Source organism: Myodes glareolus, chromosome 4 (assembly GCF_982192425.1).
Source record: "Myodes glareolus chromosome 4, mMyoGla1.1, whole genome shotgun sequence".
Lineage (NCBI taxonomy): Eukaryota > Metazoa > Chordata > Mammalia > Rodentia > Cricetidae > Myodes > Myodes glareolus.
Genome location: NC_142029.1, coordinates 63,954,751 through 63,973,408, shown reverse-complemented (window position 1 = coordinate 63,973,408; position 18,658 = coordinate 63,954,751). Strand labels below are relative to the sequence as shown.

General features: G+C 43.6%; 1 protein-coding gene across 2 annotated transcripts in view; it reads left to right on the top strand.

Annotated features, from left to right (window-relative positions):
• Nek11 (NIMA related kinase 11) overlaps positions 1-14,865 on the top strand; it is a 238,308-nt gene extending 223,443 nt beyond the window's left edge. Inside the window, exon 16 of one of the 2 annotated variants that reach the window (XM_048416923.3) lies at positions 14,071-14,865. In XM_048416923.3, coding sequence (XP_048272880.3) covers positions 14,071-14,326 — 256 coding nt within the window. In that variant the 3' untranslated portion in view covers positions 14,327-14,865. The remainder of the gene's footprint in view (positions 1-14,070) is intronic. The other variant, XM_048416924.3, reaches the window with a different exon arrangement.
• The last annotated feature ends 3,793 nt before the right edge of the window (positions 14,866-18,658 follow it).

Sequence of the window (18,658 nt, the reverse complement as noted above, 5' to 3'; positions counted from 1 at the left end):
GCCAGAGGTCAACACTGGGTGATGTGCCAATACATCACAGTAGCCACAATCCTATGGCTCAGATTCACACAGGAAACCCCATCTTCATGAAGGTTCTCTCCTTTGGACGTAGAAAAGAATTGGAAACACAAAACTAGCAATTCTCCTGCTTGATCCTCTCCTTGTGTTGGGTTCTACAGCACAGCTCAGCCCGCTGTCACCTCCTTCTGTAGAGAGCAGGTATCGGCTCCAGCTATCCTCTTGTGAATCCATCCATCTCAGACCTTCAATGGGATCCACTTGAGATGGAGATATGATTCCCTAATGCATGTTACTCCCCTCCCTCCACAAATCTCTTCTTCCTGTCTATGTCTCCCATCCCCCTTGCCCTATTTCTAGCAAGTATTGTGAATAGACTTACCTGATCAAAGGAGAGGTTTATCTACAAGATGTCGTTTGGGTGTGTTTGAGAGAGCCAAGGATGGGAACCACAGCCTCCTTCCTCGTGCTGAGAGCAGATGGTCCTGAAATTTTCTTTATGGTATCGCATAGAACTGGGTTTAAAGTTCAGCAGGTTTTCTTTTAAAAACAAACAAACAATAACAACAAAAACAAAAAAAAGCCAAAAACTTCTTTCCCTCATTTTTGTCTATGTTTCTTTTCTTGCATGGATGTCTATGCAGCAAGGCGCCTAGGGTAGTCAGAACGGAGCATTAGATCCTTGGGAATAATGGAGTTCTAGCCAGTTGGGAGCCACCATGTGGATGTTGGGAACTGAGCCCAGGTCCTCTGGAAGAGCAGCCAGTGCACGTACACCGAGCCATCTCTCCAACTTTGAACAGTTCATCATCTTTATGAACACCTCTAGCCAGTGAATTCCACAACGCAAGTGAGTGCGTGTGACTTAGGTGCAGATCAAAACATCTAGGATAGGACAGATAGTCACCCACAACTCTTCTGAGCCTGGCATGCCCTGGGGCTAGTTCAGGTTAGCCTACATGCAGTCATTCCAGTTCCAGGTGCTTTGTGATGTGAGGCATGGAGATAAGTTTGTCTACCAAGGAATAAATGCACCAAACCAGAGAGGCAAGGATGGCTGCTATGCAAATAGTGCAATAGGAAGCAGGTCCATAAACTGAGAGAAGCAGGGGCAGCTGGGATTTCCTACCAATGCACCCAGGAGTGGTGCTGGATAGCTTTAACTGCCAACTTGACAGGCTCTAGAATCGCCTGGAAGAGACTCAGCGAAGAGCTGTCTAGATCAGTTTGGCCTGCCAGGGACTTGTTTTCATTGCCTTATGTGGAAAGAGCCAGCCCCTAAATGGGTCACACCTTTTCCTGGTTTTGGACCCTGGACTGTATGAGAGTAGGGAAGCTCTCAGAGCACTAAGTGAGCATGCATTTCTTCCTCTCTACCCTTGACTAATTTGACTAGCTGCTTCAAGTTTTGCTTTGACTTTCCTGCCATTATGAACAGTAACTGGAATTGAGCTCAAATAAACCTTGTCTCCCCTAAATTGCTTTTAGTCAAGGTCTTTTATCACAGCAGCTGAAATGACATGAGGACATTGGATTGGAAAATTGCCTAAAAACTTGGTTATCATCAAGGGTGGAGAGGTTTTGACAAACTGGGCTGAGTAAGAGGAACCTTTTAAAGTTTGGTCAAGGAGGGGATCCTTGACAAATCTTAGCAAATGCAACGCAGCTTGAAGTCAGGCATGTCCAAGGGCACCCTACAGTTTCCAGTCACAAGGGCTTATCCTTAGCAGGGCATGACAGTGCACACAAAGAATCTCAGTCTTCAGAGGTCTAAATCAAGAGTTTTGTGATTTTGAGGTCAACCCGGACAGCATAGCAAAGCTCCGTGCATCAGGGAGAAGCTGGGAAAATGACTCCGTGGTTAAAGTTCTTGCTGGACAAGCATGAGGAACTGAGTGGAATCCCAGCACCATTGTTAAAGCCAAGTGTAGTGACCACATCTGTAACTCCCAGCATCCTTGTTAACCAAGTATGGTGGCCACATCTGTAACTCCCAGCACCCTTGTTAAAGTCAAGTGTGGTGGCCACATCTGTAACTCCCAGCATCCTTGTTAACCAAGTATAGTGGCCACATCTGTAACTCCCAGCACCCTTGTTAAAGTCAAGTGTGGAAGCTACATCTGTAACTCCTAGTATCCTTGTTAACCAAGTGTGGTGGCCACATCTGTAACTCCCAGCACTCATGATAAAGCCAAGTGTGGAAGCTACATCTGTAACTCCCAGCATCCTTGTTAAAGCCAAGTGTGGAAGCCACATCTATAACTCCCAGCATCCTTGTTAAAGCCAAGCATGGTGGCCACACCTAAACTCCCAGTATCCTTGTTAAAGCCAAGTGTGGTGGCCACATCTGTAACTCCCAGCATCCTTGTTAAAGCCAAGTGTGGTGGCCACATCTGTAACTCCCAGCATCCTTGTTAAAGCCAAGTGTGGAAGCTACATCTGTAACTCCCAGCACCCTTGTTAAAGCCAAGTGTGGTGGCCACATCTGTAACTCCCAGCACTGAGGAGTGAGGAGACAGTGGGTGCTAGTGAAAACCGTGTCTGAAAATAAGATAGGAGAATAATTGAAGAAGACATTCCAACATCAGGTTCTGTCCTTCACACATGCCTGCACATGTGAGGGCACCAATATAGACAGTCACACACATACACACACATACACACACACACACACACACACACACACACACACACGCAGAGAGAGAGAGAGAGAGAGAGAGAGAGAGAACAAAAATCTCCTAATTAAATCCACAAGTCTTCCAAAGCTAGTATGTCCTCATTTATTTACCCTAGTATGTATGGGTGTGTATGTATGTATGTGTATATATATACATATATGTATATATATTTGCTTTACATACCTAATTATCCTCATACTCTTTTAATAAGAAATCTGTTTTATCTTCTAGTTCTTATTTTTATTTCTGGAAAGCTGGGTGACATTGGTTTTTGAAAACAATCATTCAAGGGGTTTAATTGATGAAAGGGAGCACAATTATAATTCAACCAAGAAGGACTTTATGTGGTCCTTGATTTGTGGCTCTTTGTTTAGTGGGGTTTTGAGCATTCGAGGAAGATATAGGGATTGCCTGTATAGTTCACGTGTCCACCCATAATTATGGGGTCTGTGAAGTAGCCACTGACCTCTGAACATTAGTGTTCTCCTCTGGGAACTGCTTTGCCTATGTTAAGCAGCCTCTTAAATACACCATATCTATATAACCTATAAGATGAAGGTATTTTATTAGGTAGTATTTTTATAGAACTTTTTGAAAAATTTGTGAGCATGTGTGTATGTGTGTGTGCATGCTGTACATATGTGTGTGTGCTGTACGTATGTGTGTTTGTGTTGTACATATGTGTGTTTGTGTTATACATATGTGTGTTTGTGTTGTGTGTATGTGTGCACATGGGGCACTGCTTTCCCATGCAGTTTAATTTAGATACCAGAGGTTAATGTCAATGATCCTTTTTCATCACTCTCCAACTTATTTTTTTGAGACAGGCTGTCCCACTGAACCTGGAGCTTGCCTTTGAGCTGGGAGAGTGGCCTATGAGTCCCCCGAATCCACCCTTCTCTGCTGCCACCCCAGCTCTGGGATCACAAGCTGACAGCACTGTGCCCAGCTTTTGTGTCCATGTCAGGGGTCCGAACTCAGGTCCTCATGCCTCGGCAATAGGCACTTTACCCACTGAGCCGTCTCTCCAGCTCCTGAGTGTTTTCTGGGCTGCTAAGGGTTGGCAGAGCCTCTCTAGCCATGTGCTTTACCACTGAACTACACCCCCAGCTAAAATTGTGAGTTTTCAAAGTTTCTCTCTTCCACTCTGGATCATGCTGCTGTGAAAATATCCGTCTGGAGGTCATTACGAAGGGACAGATGAGCACGACAACAAATGGATCTGACGATGATGAGTTAATGTGGAACTTGTCTGAAAAGCTAGGCTTTATGAGGGTTTATTCTTTCTTGTGTTAAGATAATTGCATCCAAGGAGATGTGTGCAAGAATGGTCACAACACCTCTGCTATTGAAAGTGCATGTGTTTGGCAGGCTGCACATGTATACCAGGAAATGGGGGGAATGGCCTAAGATGTGTGTGCAGGAAAATGGGGTGGAAGGAAGTACTAATGGGGCAGCAAGGTGAAAATCAGGGAGCTGCTGAGTCAAAGGGGACTAAGTATTAACAATTTTGAGAAGGAAAGGAGACAAGAAAAAATTAATACCATCTACTAGAAGTGTCAAAATACCTAAAACAGGGTGACTTATTTCTAAGGACTATGTACTACATGTATATAACTAAAGTCTGTTTAAATACTTGGTGTTGATAAACACCACTCAGAATAGAGGTTACCTCTGAGAACTGGGAGGAGTTATGGCTGAGGAAGGGGCTTCATTTGTCTTTGATAATGTTTCTTTTCTGACGGGATTTAGAGATACCTCTAGTGTATCATGCACTGCACTTTATTGTATGCCTCAAATGTCCTCATGCTAAAGTTGGGATGGCCAAGGAAAGACATTGCACCCATTGGTCTGCCAAATAGAAGTACAGGCTCCATGAAGTGCACCATTTTGTAGTGACAAAGGCTTAGTTAACTTGCCTTTGTTGCTACCTGCAGCACAATTGTAATAATGCCAACCCACAGAGCAGATCAAGCCAAAACTTCCAGTGTGCCATTGCTTCAAGAGCCACTGCTCAGGTGCCGGGCTGCTCCATGTGGAATTACTCGCACTATTCACCTATATAACTTGTACTCCTTGGGACATGTTTATGAAAACATATGGGCAGTTAGACATGAACTTGAGATTGGATGCCAGATAGATAAATAATGCAGACTGAGCTGTGAGGTTCAGGTGGCCCCGTGAGAAGAGAAACCCTCTGAGTCACAGAAGCCAGCTCAGCAGGAAAGTGACACTCACTGTCCTTGGCTTTAAACCTGGTGGGGAATCAGTCACGGGGACCTGTGTGTAAAGGACACGGAGGCATTTGTGAGGGAACGTCTCTCCATCTCTCGTAGCCAGTGGCTCCTTGTCCCACTCCACACAGCAGAGTCCTTGTCAGTCTCCTGAGGCTTCCCTGGGGCTAAGGCACCACCCCTCATAGAGGCTCCAGGGTCCCTGGCTTGCCTGGCCATCTCCCCTCGTCTCTGCTTTAGAAGTTCTTTAGAAATGTTATTTTTGGATGATATCTTCATGCATATATGTCATTTTACCTTGTTCGCATTCATCTGCCAGCTACACCCCCACCCCTACTCCTCAGCTCTCAGTGGACCCCAATAGTTCCTCTTTCTGCTTTCATGTGTGTATAATTCTACATTTAAATCCCACATGTGCTAGAAAATACACAGTGTTTTTCCTTTTCTTTATTACCTTATCTTGTTTTCTTCATTCCTCTCTGGGCATAGGCCCCTTTTGTTTTTCTGACATGAAGGTAGAATATTTATATTCTGTATATGTCTTAGTTAGGGTTTCTGTTGCTCTGACGAGAAACCATGACCATGGCAACTATTACAAGTTGACATTTAGTTGAGATGCCTTACAGTTTCAGAGGTTCATTATCGTCATGGTGGGGAGCATGGCAGCATGCAGGCAGACATTGTGCTGGAGAAGTTGCTGAGAGTCCTACATCTTGCAGACAATAGGAAGTTGACTGAGACACTGGGTGGTATGCTGAGCACAGCAAACCTCAAGGCCCGCCCCCACAGTGGCACACTTCCTCCAACAAGACCATACCCACTCCCACAGATCCACATCTCCTAATAGTGCCACTCCCTATATATATATATATATATATATATATATATATATATATATACATATATACATATATACATATATATATATTATATTTCAAAATACCACAGTATGCAAATAAAATGTGCACTATTTATGTTTCTGAAGCTGGCTTATTTTGCTTAACATAATGGCCTCTAGTTCCATCTATTTTTCTGCAAATGTAATTTTATTATTTTTCAATTATTTTGTGTATGTATGTGAATGTTGTGATGTTTGTACTTGTTTGTGATGGTGTTTGCTTGAGTGTGTGCATGAGTGGGTGTGTGAGTGTGTGCATGAGTGTGTGTATGAATGTGAGTGTGAGTGGGTGTATGAGTGTGTACGTGAGTGTGTGCCTGAGTGGGTGCATGAGTTTGTGCATGAGTGTGTGTATATGAATGTGTGCGGGAGTGGGTGTATGAGTGTGTGCATGAGTATGTGGGTGTGTGAATGTGTGCATGAGTGTGTGTGTGTGAGTGGGTGTGTGAGTGTGTGCATGAGTGTGTGTATGAATGTGTGTGTGGGTGGGTGCATGAATGTGTGTGTGAGTGGGTGTGTGAATGTGTGCATGAGTGTGTGTATGAATGTGTGCGTGGGTGGGTGCATGAGTGTGTGCATGAGTGGGTGTGTTAGTGGGTGCATGAGTGAGTGCGTGAGTGGGTGCATGAATGTGTGCGTGAATTGGTGCATGAATGGGTGCATGAGTGGGTGCGTGGGCGTGTGGGTGGGTGCATGAGTGTGTGCATGAGTGGGTGTGTTAGTGGGTGCATGAGTGTGTGCGTGAGTGAGTGCATGAGTGAGTGCTTGAGTGTGTGTATGAGTGGTTTGTGAGTGGGTGCGTGGGTGGGTGCATGAGTGTGTGCATGAGTGGGGGTGTGAGTGGGTGCATGAGTGTATGCGTGAGTGAGTACATGAATGTGTGCATGAATTGGTGCATGAATGGGTGCATGAGTGGGTGTGTGAGTGTTGAAGCCAGGGGTCAGAGTCATGTGTCTTCTTTGGTCACTCTCTACATTCTTTTATTATTGTGTAAAATATTTGTGTGCTCATGCACACACATGCAGTGGCTCACATGTGGTATTCACACCTTTAGGTGTCAGTTCCTTCTTTCTACCATGAGGTTCAGAGGATCAAACCTGGATTATCAGGCTTGCATGGCAAGAACTTGTATCCACTTAGCCATCACACCAGGCTACAATTGTATCTTTTGAGACAAAGTCTCTTATTGAACCAGGGGCTCATTGATTTGGCTTGGCTGGTTGGCCAGTGAGCTCCAGAGACCTATCTGTGCCAGCCACCTGCCCCAACAGTGGGGTTGCAGACACACTGCACTGTTCGGCTTTTACATGGGTGCTGGGGATCTGAACTCGGATCATCATACTTGCTCAGCGGTGCTTTAACAACTTGCCATCTCCCCAGCCCCAGTCCATGCTTTACAATTGAATAAAATATTATCATGTATGTGTATGGCACTTTCTTTATCCTGTCACTGGTGGAGGGTACCTGCTCTGGATCCCTCTCTTAGCTGTTGTAGATAGAGGTGCAGAAACACACATGTGCAGATTCCTTGTGGCAGATTGACTTAGAGTCCTTCTGGTAAATACCAGGACTGCTGGATATGAACCACAGGGTGGATTTGCTTTGCGTTAGGCTTTCAAAGAAGCTCCATATTGATTCCCACAGGGCCTGCAGCTGGCCCACGTACACATTAGCAGTGTGCAAATGTGCCTCTCCCCTACATTCTCACCAGCATCTGTTGTCTTTGTTGTTTGTTTTTGGTGATGTCATCCTGATTGGAGTGAGATGGAATCTCAGTATAGCTCTGGTTTGCCTTTCCCTGATGGTAGCCATGTTTTCCCCACATATGTATTGCCCACTGATGTTTCCTCTTCTCTTTATGATGATCTGCTCAGTTCACTTGCCCATGTGTTGACTGGATGACTTGATATGGGGGTGGGGGGATGCAGTGAGTTTTTTAGTGGTTGTAGATGTTAGTCCCCTGTCAAATGTTTATAGTAGACAGAGATTCTCTGTCATTCTTCAGGCCGTCTCTCAACTCTATAGATTGCTTCCTTTGCTATAGAGAAGCTTTTTAATTTTGATGCAATTCCATTTGCCAATTATTGTGATTATTTCCTGAGACACTAGAGCCCTTTTCTGAGAGGCTTTTCCTGTGTCTGTATCTAGAAGAGCCTCCTCTGTGTCTTATTTTTAGCACTTTCAAACTTTTAAAAAATGTCTTTGACCCACTTTTAAATTTATTTTTCTACTGGGTGAAAGATGGGGATATAGCTTCATTCCTCTGCATGTGAATGTCCAGTTCTCCCAATATATTCTTTTATATGTATGGTTTTGACACCTTTGTCAGAAATTAGGTTGGCTGTAGATGTTTGTGTTTATTTCAGGGTCCCCTACCTGTCCTACTTGTCTCTTTGTGCCATGCCATGCTGTGTCTGTTACTGTGGCTCTGTCGTCCACACCATGTCTGTTACCGTGGCTCTGTCATCCACACCATGTCTGTTGCTGTGGCTCTGTAGTCCACACTGTTTGTGTTACCGTGGCTCTGTCGTCCACACCGTGTCTGTTGCTGTGGCTCTGTCGTCCACACCGTGTCTGTTGCTGTGGCTCTGTTGTCCACACCGTGTCTGTTACTGTGGCTCTGTCGTCCACACCTTGTCTGTTACTGTGGCTCTGTCGTCCACACCGTGTCTGTTACTGTGGCTCTGTCGTCCACACCATGTCTGTTGCTGTGGCTCTGTCATCCACACTGTGTCTGTTGCTGTGGCTCTGTCGTCCACACCGTGTCTGTTACTGTGTCTCTGTCATTCACACCGTGTCTGTTGCTGTGGCTCTGTCGTCCACACTGTGTCTGTTACCGTGGCTCTGTAGTCCACACTGTTTCTGTTACTGTGTCTCTGTCATTCACACCGTGTCTGTTGCTGTGGCTCTGTAGTTAACTTGAGGACAAATGTTGTGCTACCTCCAGCATTGTTCTTTCTCTTTGGACTGATTTAGTTACTCGGATTATAACTGTGTATTTCCATATGAATTTTGGGGTTTGTTTGTTTGTTTCTAATTCAGTTAATAATGCCATTGGAGTTGCAGTGAGGCTTTTGTTTCATCTTTAGATCACTTATGATAATATTGCATTTTTCCACTATATTAAAGTTGCCAGTCCATGGAAGTTGTCCTGTCTTCTAGTGTCTCCTTCAGTTTTTATTTCCTCGGGGTGTTTAATGTTTTCATCTAAAGGCCAGTGAGGTGGCTCAGTGACTAGAGACACTTGCCGTCAAGCCTGATGACCTCGGTTTGATCCCCAGGACACCATTGGAGAGAACCAATTCTAGAAAATTGTCCTTTGACCTTTAGATATGGCACCATGGTGCATGTACAATCCCCAACATACACATACACAAGCACACACACACACATGCACACACACACACTAAAATGTGACTTTGTAACCAATAAAGAGGCCTTACACAGCCTTGGATAGGTGTAGTCCTAAGTTTTTGTTTATCTGAGGCTGCTGTGAATGGGATTTTTCTCTAATGTCTTTCTCATTAAATTTGTTATTGGGTTATTGATTTTATGTCCTGCTACTTTGCTGTAAACTGTTACATCTCAAAATTTTCTGGTAAAGAATTTAGGTTCTTCCCAATATAGGATTATATTATCTACAAATAGGGATTATCTCACATCTTCTTTTCTTATTTATTATCCTTTATTTCCTTATATTGCTTTATTGCATTAGCTAATGCTTCAAGTGCTGTACTATACAAGGATAGAGAGAGTCGACCCCCTTGTCTCATTTTATATTTTAGAGGAAATGCCTCCACCAACCCCCTCTGGAGCCTTTTTCACAGCAGACAAGTTGTAACATGGCTTTATTGTGTTGCAATATGTTCCTTACATTCCTAATCTCTTCAGGGCTTTTGTTATGAAGGGATTGTCAAGAGCCTTTTCCATATCTATTGAGGTGATCTTGTGTGTTCTATTTTGTCTCCTCCCATCCCAGCATTCTTCACCTAATTAGTTCCCAAGTTCCTCAGTCATTCGTTGTTCTTATAGAACCTATAGACTTTGAGCTCACCTGTCCCGTAAACACGGCTGCTCTTCTCTCAGAGTCTATCAAGGATGATTCGTGTTCATGATTTATGTCTCCATCCAGATACCATTCCCCACCTCCACCCTTAAACTAACGAAAGGTCTTTCCCTTCTCTGATACCTAAGCCCAGGCAAAGGCATTTTGTTGACAGAGGTTTCTGTCCCATCCTGCTCCGCAGCCCTTAAGTCCCAAAGAAACACACAGAGGTCTACTGCATTAATTATAAACTGGTTGGCCTATTAGCTAAGTTTTCTTATTAATTTATTCTTACATCTTACATTAACCCATCATTCTTGTCTGTGTTAGCCATGTGGCTTGGTACCTTTGTCAGCGAGGGATTCTCATCTTGCTTCCTCTGTGGCTGGGTAACTACCTTTCCTCTTCCTTTGACTATAGTACTGAGGCTTGTGTAGGAGAAACCATGAAGCCCTGTCAGAGACAGGTACCAGATCTTTACCCAGTAAGCCACAGCCTTGTGATGATACACAGATTAATAGAAATGGATTAAATAAGATGTAAGGGTTAGTCAATAAGAAACTAGAGCTATTGGGCCATGCAGTGATTTAATTAATACAGTTTCTGTGCGGTTATTTGGGGTGTCTGGGCAGCCAGGAACAAACAAGCAGCCTTTCTACTACAGCATGCGCCAGCCCAGTGCTGTAGAGTGTGCTGTGGGAGGAGCCCATAGCCACCTCCCTTCCCTGAAGTAAGGAGTGCGTGAAGCCAGCAGGACTTGGGGCTCTTCTTTTCAGCCATCCGCTCACTGCACTGTAACCTGGCAGCATCCCTTCCCAAATTCACACTGATACTTGATACACACATGGCAGTGTTAGGAGGAGGGAGGGACGTAGGGAACGAAGAAGGAAATGAGGTACCATTTAGGAATTAGGAACTACAAATTAGGAACCACCAAGGGTGGTGACCAAGTCATGGAAGCCCCATGGTCCTAAATGAGCTAATGCTCCTAGGAAGAGCTGCAGAGAGTATCTGCTCATTTTGCCCTTGCGTTTCCACCATGTGAGGACAGTAATCCTCCCCTCTTGAGGATCCAGGCACACCCCATTTCTCTTCCAGGCACATCCCACTTCTCCTCCTTAAAAACGACAGCCATGTTCACATGAACAGCCTAAAGAATGTTTCCCTCCTTTTCCAAATCACAAATAACAGTAAGAATATCCCCTTAAATAGAAGTTTCTCTTTTATGGCTCTTGAGCATCCCAATGCATCATTGTAGAAATATCAACATGCTGTCTGAGTCTAAGCCTACATCACCACAGTGTCGCAGTGTGGAAGACCCTGCCTGCCCATTTCTTCCTGGCCACACATGGGCTTATGGCATGAATGGTTTGTTTTCTTTGACCCATAATTTAGAAAATGATTTTAATTGGCTTTGGGTATAAATAGGGTTGAGACTTGAGTTGCCTACTAGATGAGTCCTCTCTGCAGATGTCCCTAAGAATCAGAGAAGAATCTGTGTTCCCTTGTGCCAGTGAGGGCTGGCCTCTGAGTGTGTCTGTGTTCAGTAAGTATGCTCTTCCGATCTTCTGTGCCATTGCTAGTATTTTGTTTTAAATTTTTATTTTGTCTGTGAGCATTTTGCTGTGTGTATGTCTGTGTACTGTGTAAATGCAGTGCTTATGGAAGCCAGAAGAGGGCATCAGATACCCTAGAAATAGAATTACAAATGGTTATGAGATACTTTGTGGGCACCAGGAATCAAATCTACGTCCTCTGGAAGATCAACCATGCTCTTAACCACTGAACCATCCCTCCAGTCCCATTACTAAAACTTTAAATTTGCCACTCACCAATGATGCAGCAAGCTATATTTAAATCCCGTGTTAAGAAGACATATCCAGTAAGTGTTTTATCTCTATAGTGCTTCATATACTTCTAGTTAGCAGGGGCATACCTGTTGAAGATTTTTATTTTTCCTTGAGGTTTGAAGTGTTATCATTGTGTAGTAACTCCTTATCCTTAATGATGGGTTTTTAAAAGGACTTTTTATTTATTTATGTGTGATGGTGTGTACACATATAAGTACAAATGTTCACACCTGTGTGTTCATGGAGGCCAGATGCCCTCCTCTATGGTCTCTCAACTATCCCTTTGAAGCATGATCTCTCCCTAAACTTGGAACTCACATTTTCTTGGCCAGACTGGAAACCACCAAGTTATAATGGTCTCTAACCTGGGGCTGGGGCAGCCACCTTGTTGTTACTTGGATACGGAAATCCAGACTCTGGTCTTCATGATTGTTAAGCAACTGCTGAGGAATCCAGCAACTATTTTTTAAAACTCAAAATCTGGCTTGTATTAATATGACCACTTCATATTTCATTTGGTTATGATCTTTCTTGTGTTTTCCTTTAGTCCTTTTTTATTTTTTTCAGATTTGTTTTAGGTATGTCTCCAGCAGTACCTAGCTGGATCTTACTCTGTAGTTGGTCTAATCTGTCTACTTTGATGGTGGTTAGAGTAACGGACAGAAATGCAGTCACAAATAAGATGACCCTATAAGGAATATTATCTTCAACAGGGCACCACACCAACAACTGCATTCAAGAGTTGACTTGACAGAACAGAAAGGATGCAATATTGGGGGGAAAGACCCTAAGGTCAAATGTCCCATGGGGGAAGCTTCATGCTACTGACCTGCACGCCTGTCTGTCCAGAGCTCTTCGGTATTTGTCCCAGCCCGGTTCATAGACGACCGTGTGTGATACTAGGACCAACAGAGGACACACTTATTCATTCCTAATAATTTCTGATGCTTGTCATCCCCAGATGAGTCAAGGTGGCTGTGTTAAAGAATGTGTGACGTTCTTTGTCTGTGACTCTACACCTGATGTGCAGCGATGCCTTATAGTACATAAACCACTTTCAGGGCATTTAAAAAGCTGTGTATGAGTCTTTTGCCAATATGCATGTGAAGGGCTTCTTACACTGTGCCTATGCTGATATGCTTGTGGAGGGCTCCTATACTGTGCTTGAAGAATAGCCTATGAGACATCTTTTTTTAAAAAAAAAAACAAACTTAGATTTCATTATAATATGAAATTTCATGTTTTTAACCACTTACTGGCCTCTTTGTGAATTCTCTCCCCCCCCCAAAATCCAATCTATCTAGAGAAGATAAAAGATATATTTTAAATAGTGTCAAAACTGTATGGTTGCATAGATGCCTGTATGATTGTACACTTTTACCATTATTGTTCAAACCAAGGAGAAGGTATCAACACAGAACAGCTGTGCTATGCTGTTTGGATTTTAGATTTCCAGCATATGAGCTGTATAGTCTCCATTTTCATCATAAGTAGCCTTTTGTGGGCTATTGCCATAATGAAACACCAACAGATCCACTGTGTGTATAAATACATGGATGAAGGCAAGAGTATACCTCACGTGCTTTTTGCTGCGTTCAAGGTCTCCAAAAGAGTACTTGGAACACAATCAACCCACACTCAAGCATTGCTTGTCGACCACTGTTGAATGATGGGGGTGAGATGCTGTATTTTAACCTCTGCTCTCCTCCCTCCTGAACGCCAGGATTATAGCGTTGTTTGTATAACCACAGATTTTAAAAAATATTTTCTTTTTTTTAAGTAATTTTATTAAATTATAAAAGTTTCCATTTCCGCCCCTCCTCCCACCACCCTCCCACTCCCCCCACTCCCCCTCCTCCTCCCTCTCCATCCCTAAGAGCAGTCAGGGTTTCCTGCCCTGTGGGAAGTTCAAGTTCCTCCCCCCTCCCTCCAGGTCCAGGAAGGTGCGAAAAAAAAATAGATCGATCGATTGATCGATCAATTGATCGATAGATAGATAGAGGAATAGATAATAGATAGAAAGATAGAGATATAGATAGATAGATAGATAGATAGATAGATAGATAGATAGATAGATGGATGGATAAATAGGTCGATTGATTGATCGAAAGATAGATAGATAGATAGATAGATAGATAGATAGATAGATAGATAGATAGATAGATAGAGGGATAGATGCATGGACAAATGAAGAAGGATTTAATCCATAATTTCTGTGGACTCTAGAGGACCCTGACTAATATAGTGTGATTTTTCATTCAATTAAAATTTTAAACTTTAAAAAAAAATATTTTCTTGCAGACAGTTTCTATGAGGGACGTGTAATCTTTCCTACCTCTCTTGACAGATCAGCCATGCAGAAGCTAGGAACAGAAGTGTTTGAGGAGGTCTACAATTACCTCAGGAGGGCAAGGCATCAGAAGGCCTGTGAAGCAGAAATCCGGGAGCACCTGGAGACGGTGGTTCCTCGAGCCAGCGACTGCTTTGAAGTTGACCAGCTCCTCTACTTTGAGGAGCAGCTGCTGACCACAGAAGGAAAAGAGCCCACTCTCCAGAGCCATCACTGTGAAGCTGCCGCCGAAGAAGCACATACATTTCTGTGAAAATCCATGGGGTTGACACTCTGGACTACATCGTGGGAAACCAGTGCGCAACTGGAACCGCCATCCTTACCTTTGGCTCCTAACTATAACTTCGGATATCTGTGGAGATATCTATGTCTATGCACTCAGCTGACTGCTGGTACTTGGAGTCCCAGGTCAAGGTCATAAATGATGTCTGGGGTCCTGGAAGGCTCTCCTTCACGCCTGCAGCCCTCACTCAGGGTTGCTATGGGGCGGAAACTCTCTGACAACACAGGTGCTCTGTCTGTGTCCGTCCAGGACATGCCTAGTGCACCACCACCGTGACCTCCAGGAAGTGTGGCCAACTCGCTTGTGATGGACACAGGACTCTGGCCTGTACATTGACCTGCTCATCTTCAGTGATGTTCTTTGATCAACACTTTTTTTCTTTCTATGACTAACATACATGCAGTATGTAAATAATGGGCTTGGATCGAAAAATCCCCAAAGTGATTCCCTTCTGTGATTTATTCCCAAAACTCACTCATGGAGCAATAAAGCCTTTTATTCATAATAAATACAGATCTCATCATTATAAGACAAATCACCTATTTTATTTTTTTCTATTTACCTGTATATTTTTATGTGTGAGTGCTCTGTCTACATGTCTGCCTGCAGGCCAGAAGAGGGCATCAGATCCTACTATAGATTGTGAGCCACCATGAGGTTGCAGGGAATTGAACTCAGGACCTATGGAAGAGCAGCCAGTGCTCTTAACCGCTGAGCCATCTCTCCAGCCTCTTATCTTTTTCTTGTAACAATATATTGCCAAATGTAACACATTTTGTAAAGGTGATGTTTGCTTTGTTTTGTTTGCTGTTTGTTGCTACTAAAAATATTTAAAAATTTACACATGGAAGAGGTGTGAGCTGGTGCTTTAAGGATGTATATATATATATATATACATGCTTTTTTATATATATATATAAAATATATATATTTTATATATATATATAAAAAATATATATATATTTGAGTCTGCATGTATGTATGTGTACTATGTGTGTCTTAGTTAAGGTTACTATTGCTGTGATGAAACACCATGACCAAAAACAAGTTGGGGAGGAAAGGGTTCGTTTGACTTAACTTCCACATGGTGGTCCATCATTGAGGGAAGCCAGGACAGGAAAGCAAACAGGGCAGGAACTTGGAAGCAGAAGCTGATGCAGAGGCCATGGAGGAGTGCTGCTTACTGATTTGCTCATCTCATGAGGAATCTGCTTTCTTATGGACCTCAGGACCACAGCCCAGGGATGGAATCACTCATAATGGGCTGGGCGCCTTCCCCATCAATCTCTAATTAAGAAAACACTCTGCAGACTTGCCTACAGCCTGATCTTGTGGATTCATTTTCTCAACGGAGGCTTCCTTTTCTGATGACTCTAGCTTGTGTCAAGTTGACAGAAAGCCGAGGCCAGAAGAGATTCTTGGAGTCTAGAACTAGAGTTACAGATGGTTGTGAGCCTCTATGTGGTGCTGAGAACTAAACCTGGGTCCTCTGCAAAAGCAGCAGGTGCTCTTAACCACTGAGCTCCCTTTCTAGCTCCAAGATTTGTGTGTGTGTGTGTGTGTGTGTGTGTATGCTAAAATACTTAAATTAAGCCACACGAGCTATCTCCTCAGGCATCCTTTAATTTATTCATTTTTAAATAATACTTTTATTTATTCTTTTTAAATTTCATGCATTTATACATGAAAATATGATGTATTTTTATGTCAACTTGACACAAAGTAGGGTCATCTGGGAAGAAGAAATCTTAATCAAGAGGTGCCTCCATGGGACTGGCCTGTAGGCAAGTCTATGGTGCATTTTCTTGACTGGTGATTATTATGGGAAGGCCCAGCCCATTGTGGGCAATGCCACCCCTGGGCAGGTGGTCCTGGAATGTATAATTAAACAAACTGAGCAAGCCAGTAAGCAGCACTCGCCTATGGCCTCTGCATCAGCCCCTACCACCAAGTTCTTGCGCTGTTTGTGTTCCTGCCCTGACGTCCCTGAGTGACAGACTATGCTGTGGAATAGAAAGCTGAAACAAACCCATTTCTCCCTCCACACGTTGATTTTGGTTTTTTTTTTCCCTAACTAAAATAACATTTGTCCTCTACTCCCTTCCTCTGACCCCTCCTGTGCACCCCACCCCATCACTCTGCCAACTTCACATCCTCCTGTTGTTGATAATTTTTACTCAGAGGAGAGGACATTTTGTGTCCTCACCTCAGGAAGAGTCCTCTGGATACCCCCAGCCCTTTGATGACCAACCAGAAGGCAAAGTGGTCTGAAGAGGAGGAACAGTAAAAGAAGGCAAGTTAATGAATGTATCCAGTCTCCTTGATGACAGTATTATAATATTAGAACAGGATAATGCTTGTGTGAGCTGCTGGGTCTGAGAGGAGTTGCAATGTGCCCTGAGAACAATGTCTTGCATTTTAGAACATGTTTCCAAGAAGACAGGTGCAGATAATACTCCTCTCCCCAGAGGTTTGTGGTGAATGCCACATCAGTCTTAGAAGAAAGGAGAGCCACAATAGCAGGGTTTGGGAGCACAGCCTCTTAAAGACGATCACTGGGGTTTACCTTCCCCTTTGCTCACTGGCGTGGGAGATTTGACCTGACTTGAAAAAGAGTACCTCTTTCTCCTTTAGCAATGCAGTCTTAATTTGGGGCTACTTCAGTGTGGATAACTAACAATAATAACTAATCAATGGAAGATGATAGGAATAAAACAGTCACAGAAATGGGAGCTGAAGGACTTTGTGCCTTACTGCTCTCTCTCCCTCCCCCGGTTCCCCCTCTCTTTTCTTCCCTCCCCCTCACACACAGACACACACAAACACACACACACACACACACACACACACACATTCTGCCTTCTAGGTATACAGAAGAAATGCCTCCAGCTATTTTTGGTGATGCAGAGATAAAGCTCACCAAGGAAAGGAATGAAAGTTAATTATTTAAAGCTTCAAGGCTGGGCCTGGAACAAATGTCCTAGGTCTTCTAAGAGTCCAGCCATCGCCCTGGGCTTAGCTTAAAGAAGGCTGATGAAGACATTGCAACCTTCCTGAAGATGAGGCATTTAACTAGAGTGTCAGAAGCAAGGAGGACCAGGCGCCTAGAAGAGCAAAAGAGAAACGAAGAGAAAGAACAGGTGTCTGTGTGCCGTGTGCACGCCTGTGTGTATGTGTGTGTGTGTGTGTGTGTGTGTGTGTGTGTGTGTACTGGTAAAGCAGGGTTAGAGACACAGTAAAGAAGCAACATTTAACAATAGTTCTGCCTCCCATAATCTGAGGGAGAAGCTGAACACCAGATGGTGTGGGTCCTAGACCTTCTGCCATTACTGTGATCTAGAGCAATTCATTTCCTCCGAATCTGTTTCTTGCCTATAGCTGACTAGCACTGAGAAGAATGCAGTTAATAGAGGGAATCATGGGAAATTGTCGTCATGGTTTGGTCTTGGGTGCAGCGGTACTTCAGATGGCTGTAGATGCTCGTCGTGTTGAAGGAAGATGCAATGACTGTGGTTAGCCTTCTTGAACTTCTGTCATTGGACCTTCATTCACGAGCATTCCTTCACTTCTGGGGTTCTACTGTTACCATTGCAAACACGTCCCCAAAGAGAATCACTTGCAGACATTTTGAGTGATCCTTGAAGGATGCTCTGCAGATATGGATGAGTGGCTGGCTCACGGGACCAGCTTTACCTTCCAAACAATCTCCACCCACTTAGCCTTGCTAAGCGGCCAGGATAGCCTCAAAACAATCATCACATGGTGTCCTCAGGTTTTTCCTAATTTCAGAAAACTCTTCATAAATATGGCTCAACAAATAATTAGTATATTGGTAAATATTTACTAGGAATACAATGGTCATTAGAATCTATGTAGGACCCCAGCAAAACCTGTTGAAGTTTAATCTTTGTGAGACAGTAAAATGCAAGACTAGGTGGGACCTTTAAGAGGTGATTGAGTGAAAAAATTTCTGCCTGCCTGGATGGTGCATGCAGTTATTGGTCTGGGATCATCTATCTGTCATAAAACATGGCTCCTCTGATCATGTGATGCCCGTGCCACCTGGGGATTTGTCAAAGAGTCTCCATCAGCAAGAAGGTTAGCACAAGATGTAGCACTTTAACCTTTGACCTTCTAATCTCTAGAACTAATGTGAGCAGTGCTTTGTTCTTTATAAATGGCCTGGCCTGTGGGCACTAATGCAGTTGTTATAGCAACAGGAGACAGACTAAGACGCGCAGAATGGACAGCTGGACTCCACATTAGTCTGGGAGGCAGCACTTCAGCAGCTAGAAACATTTT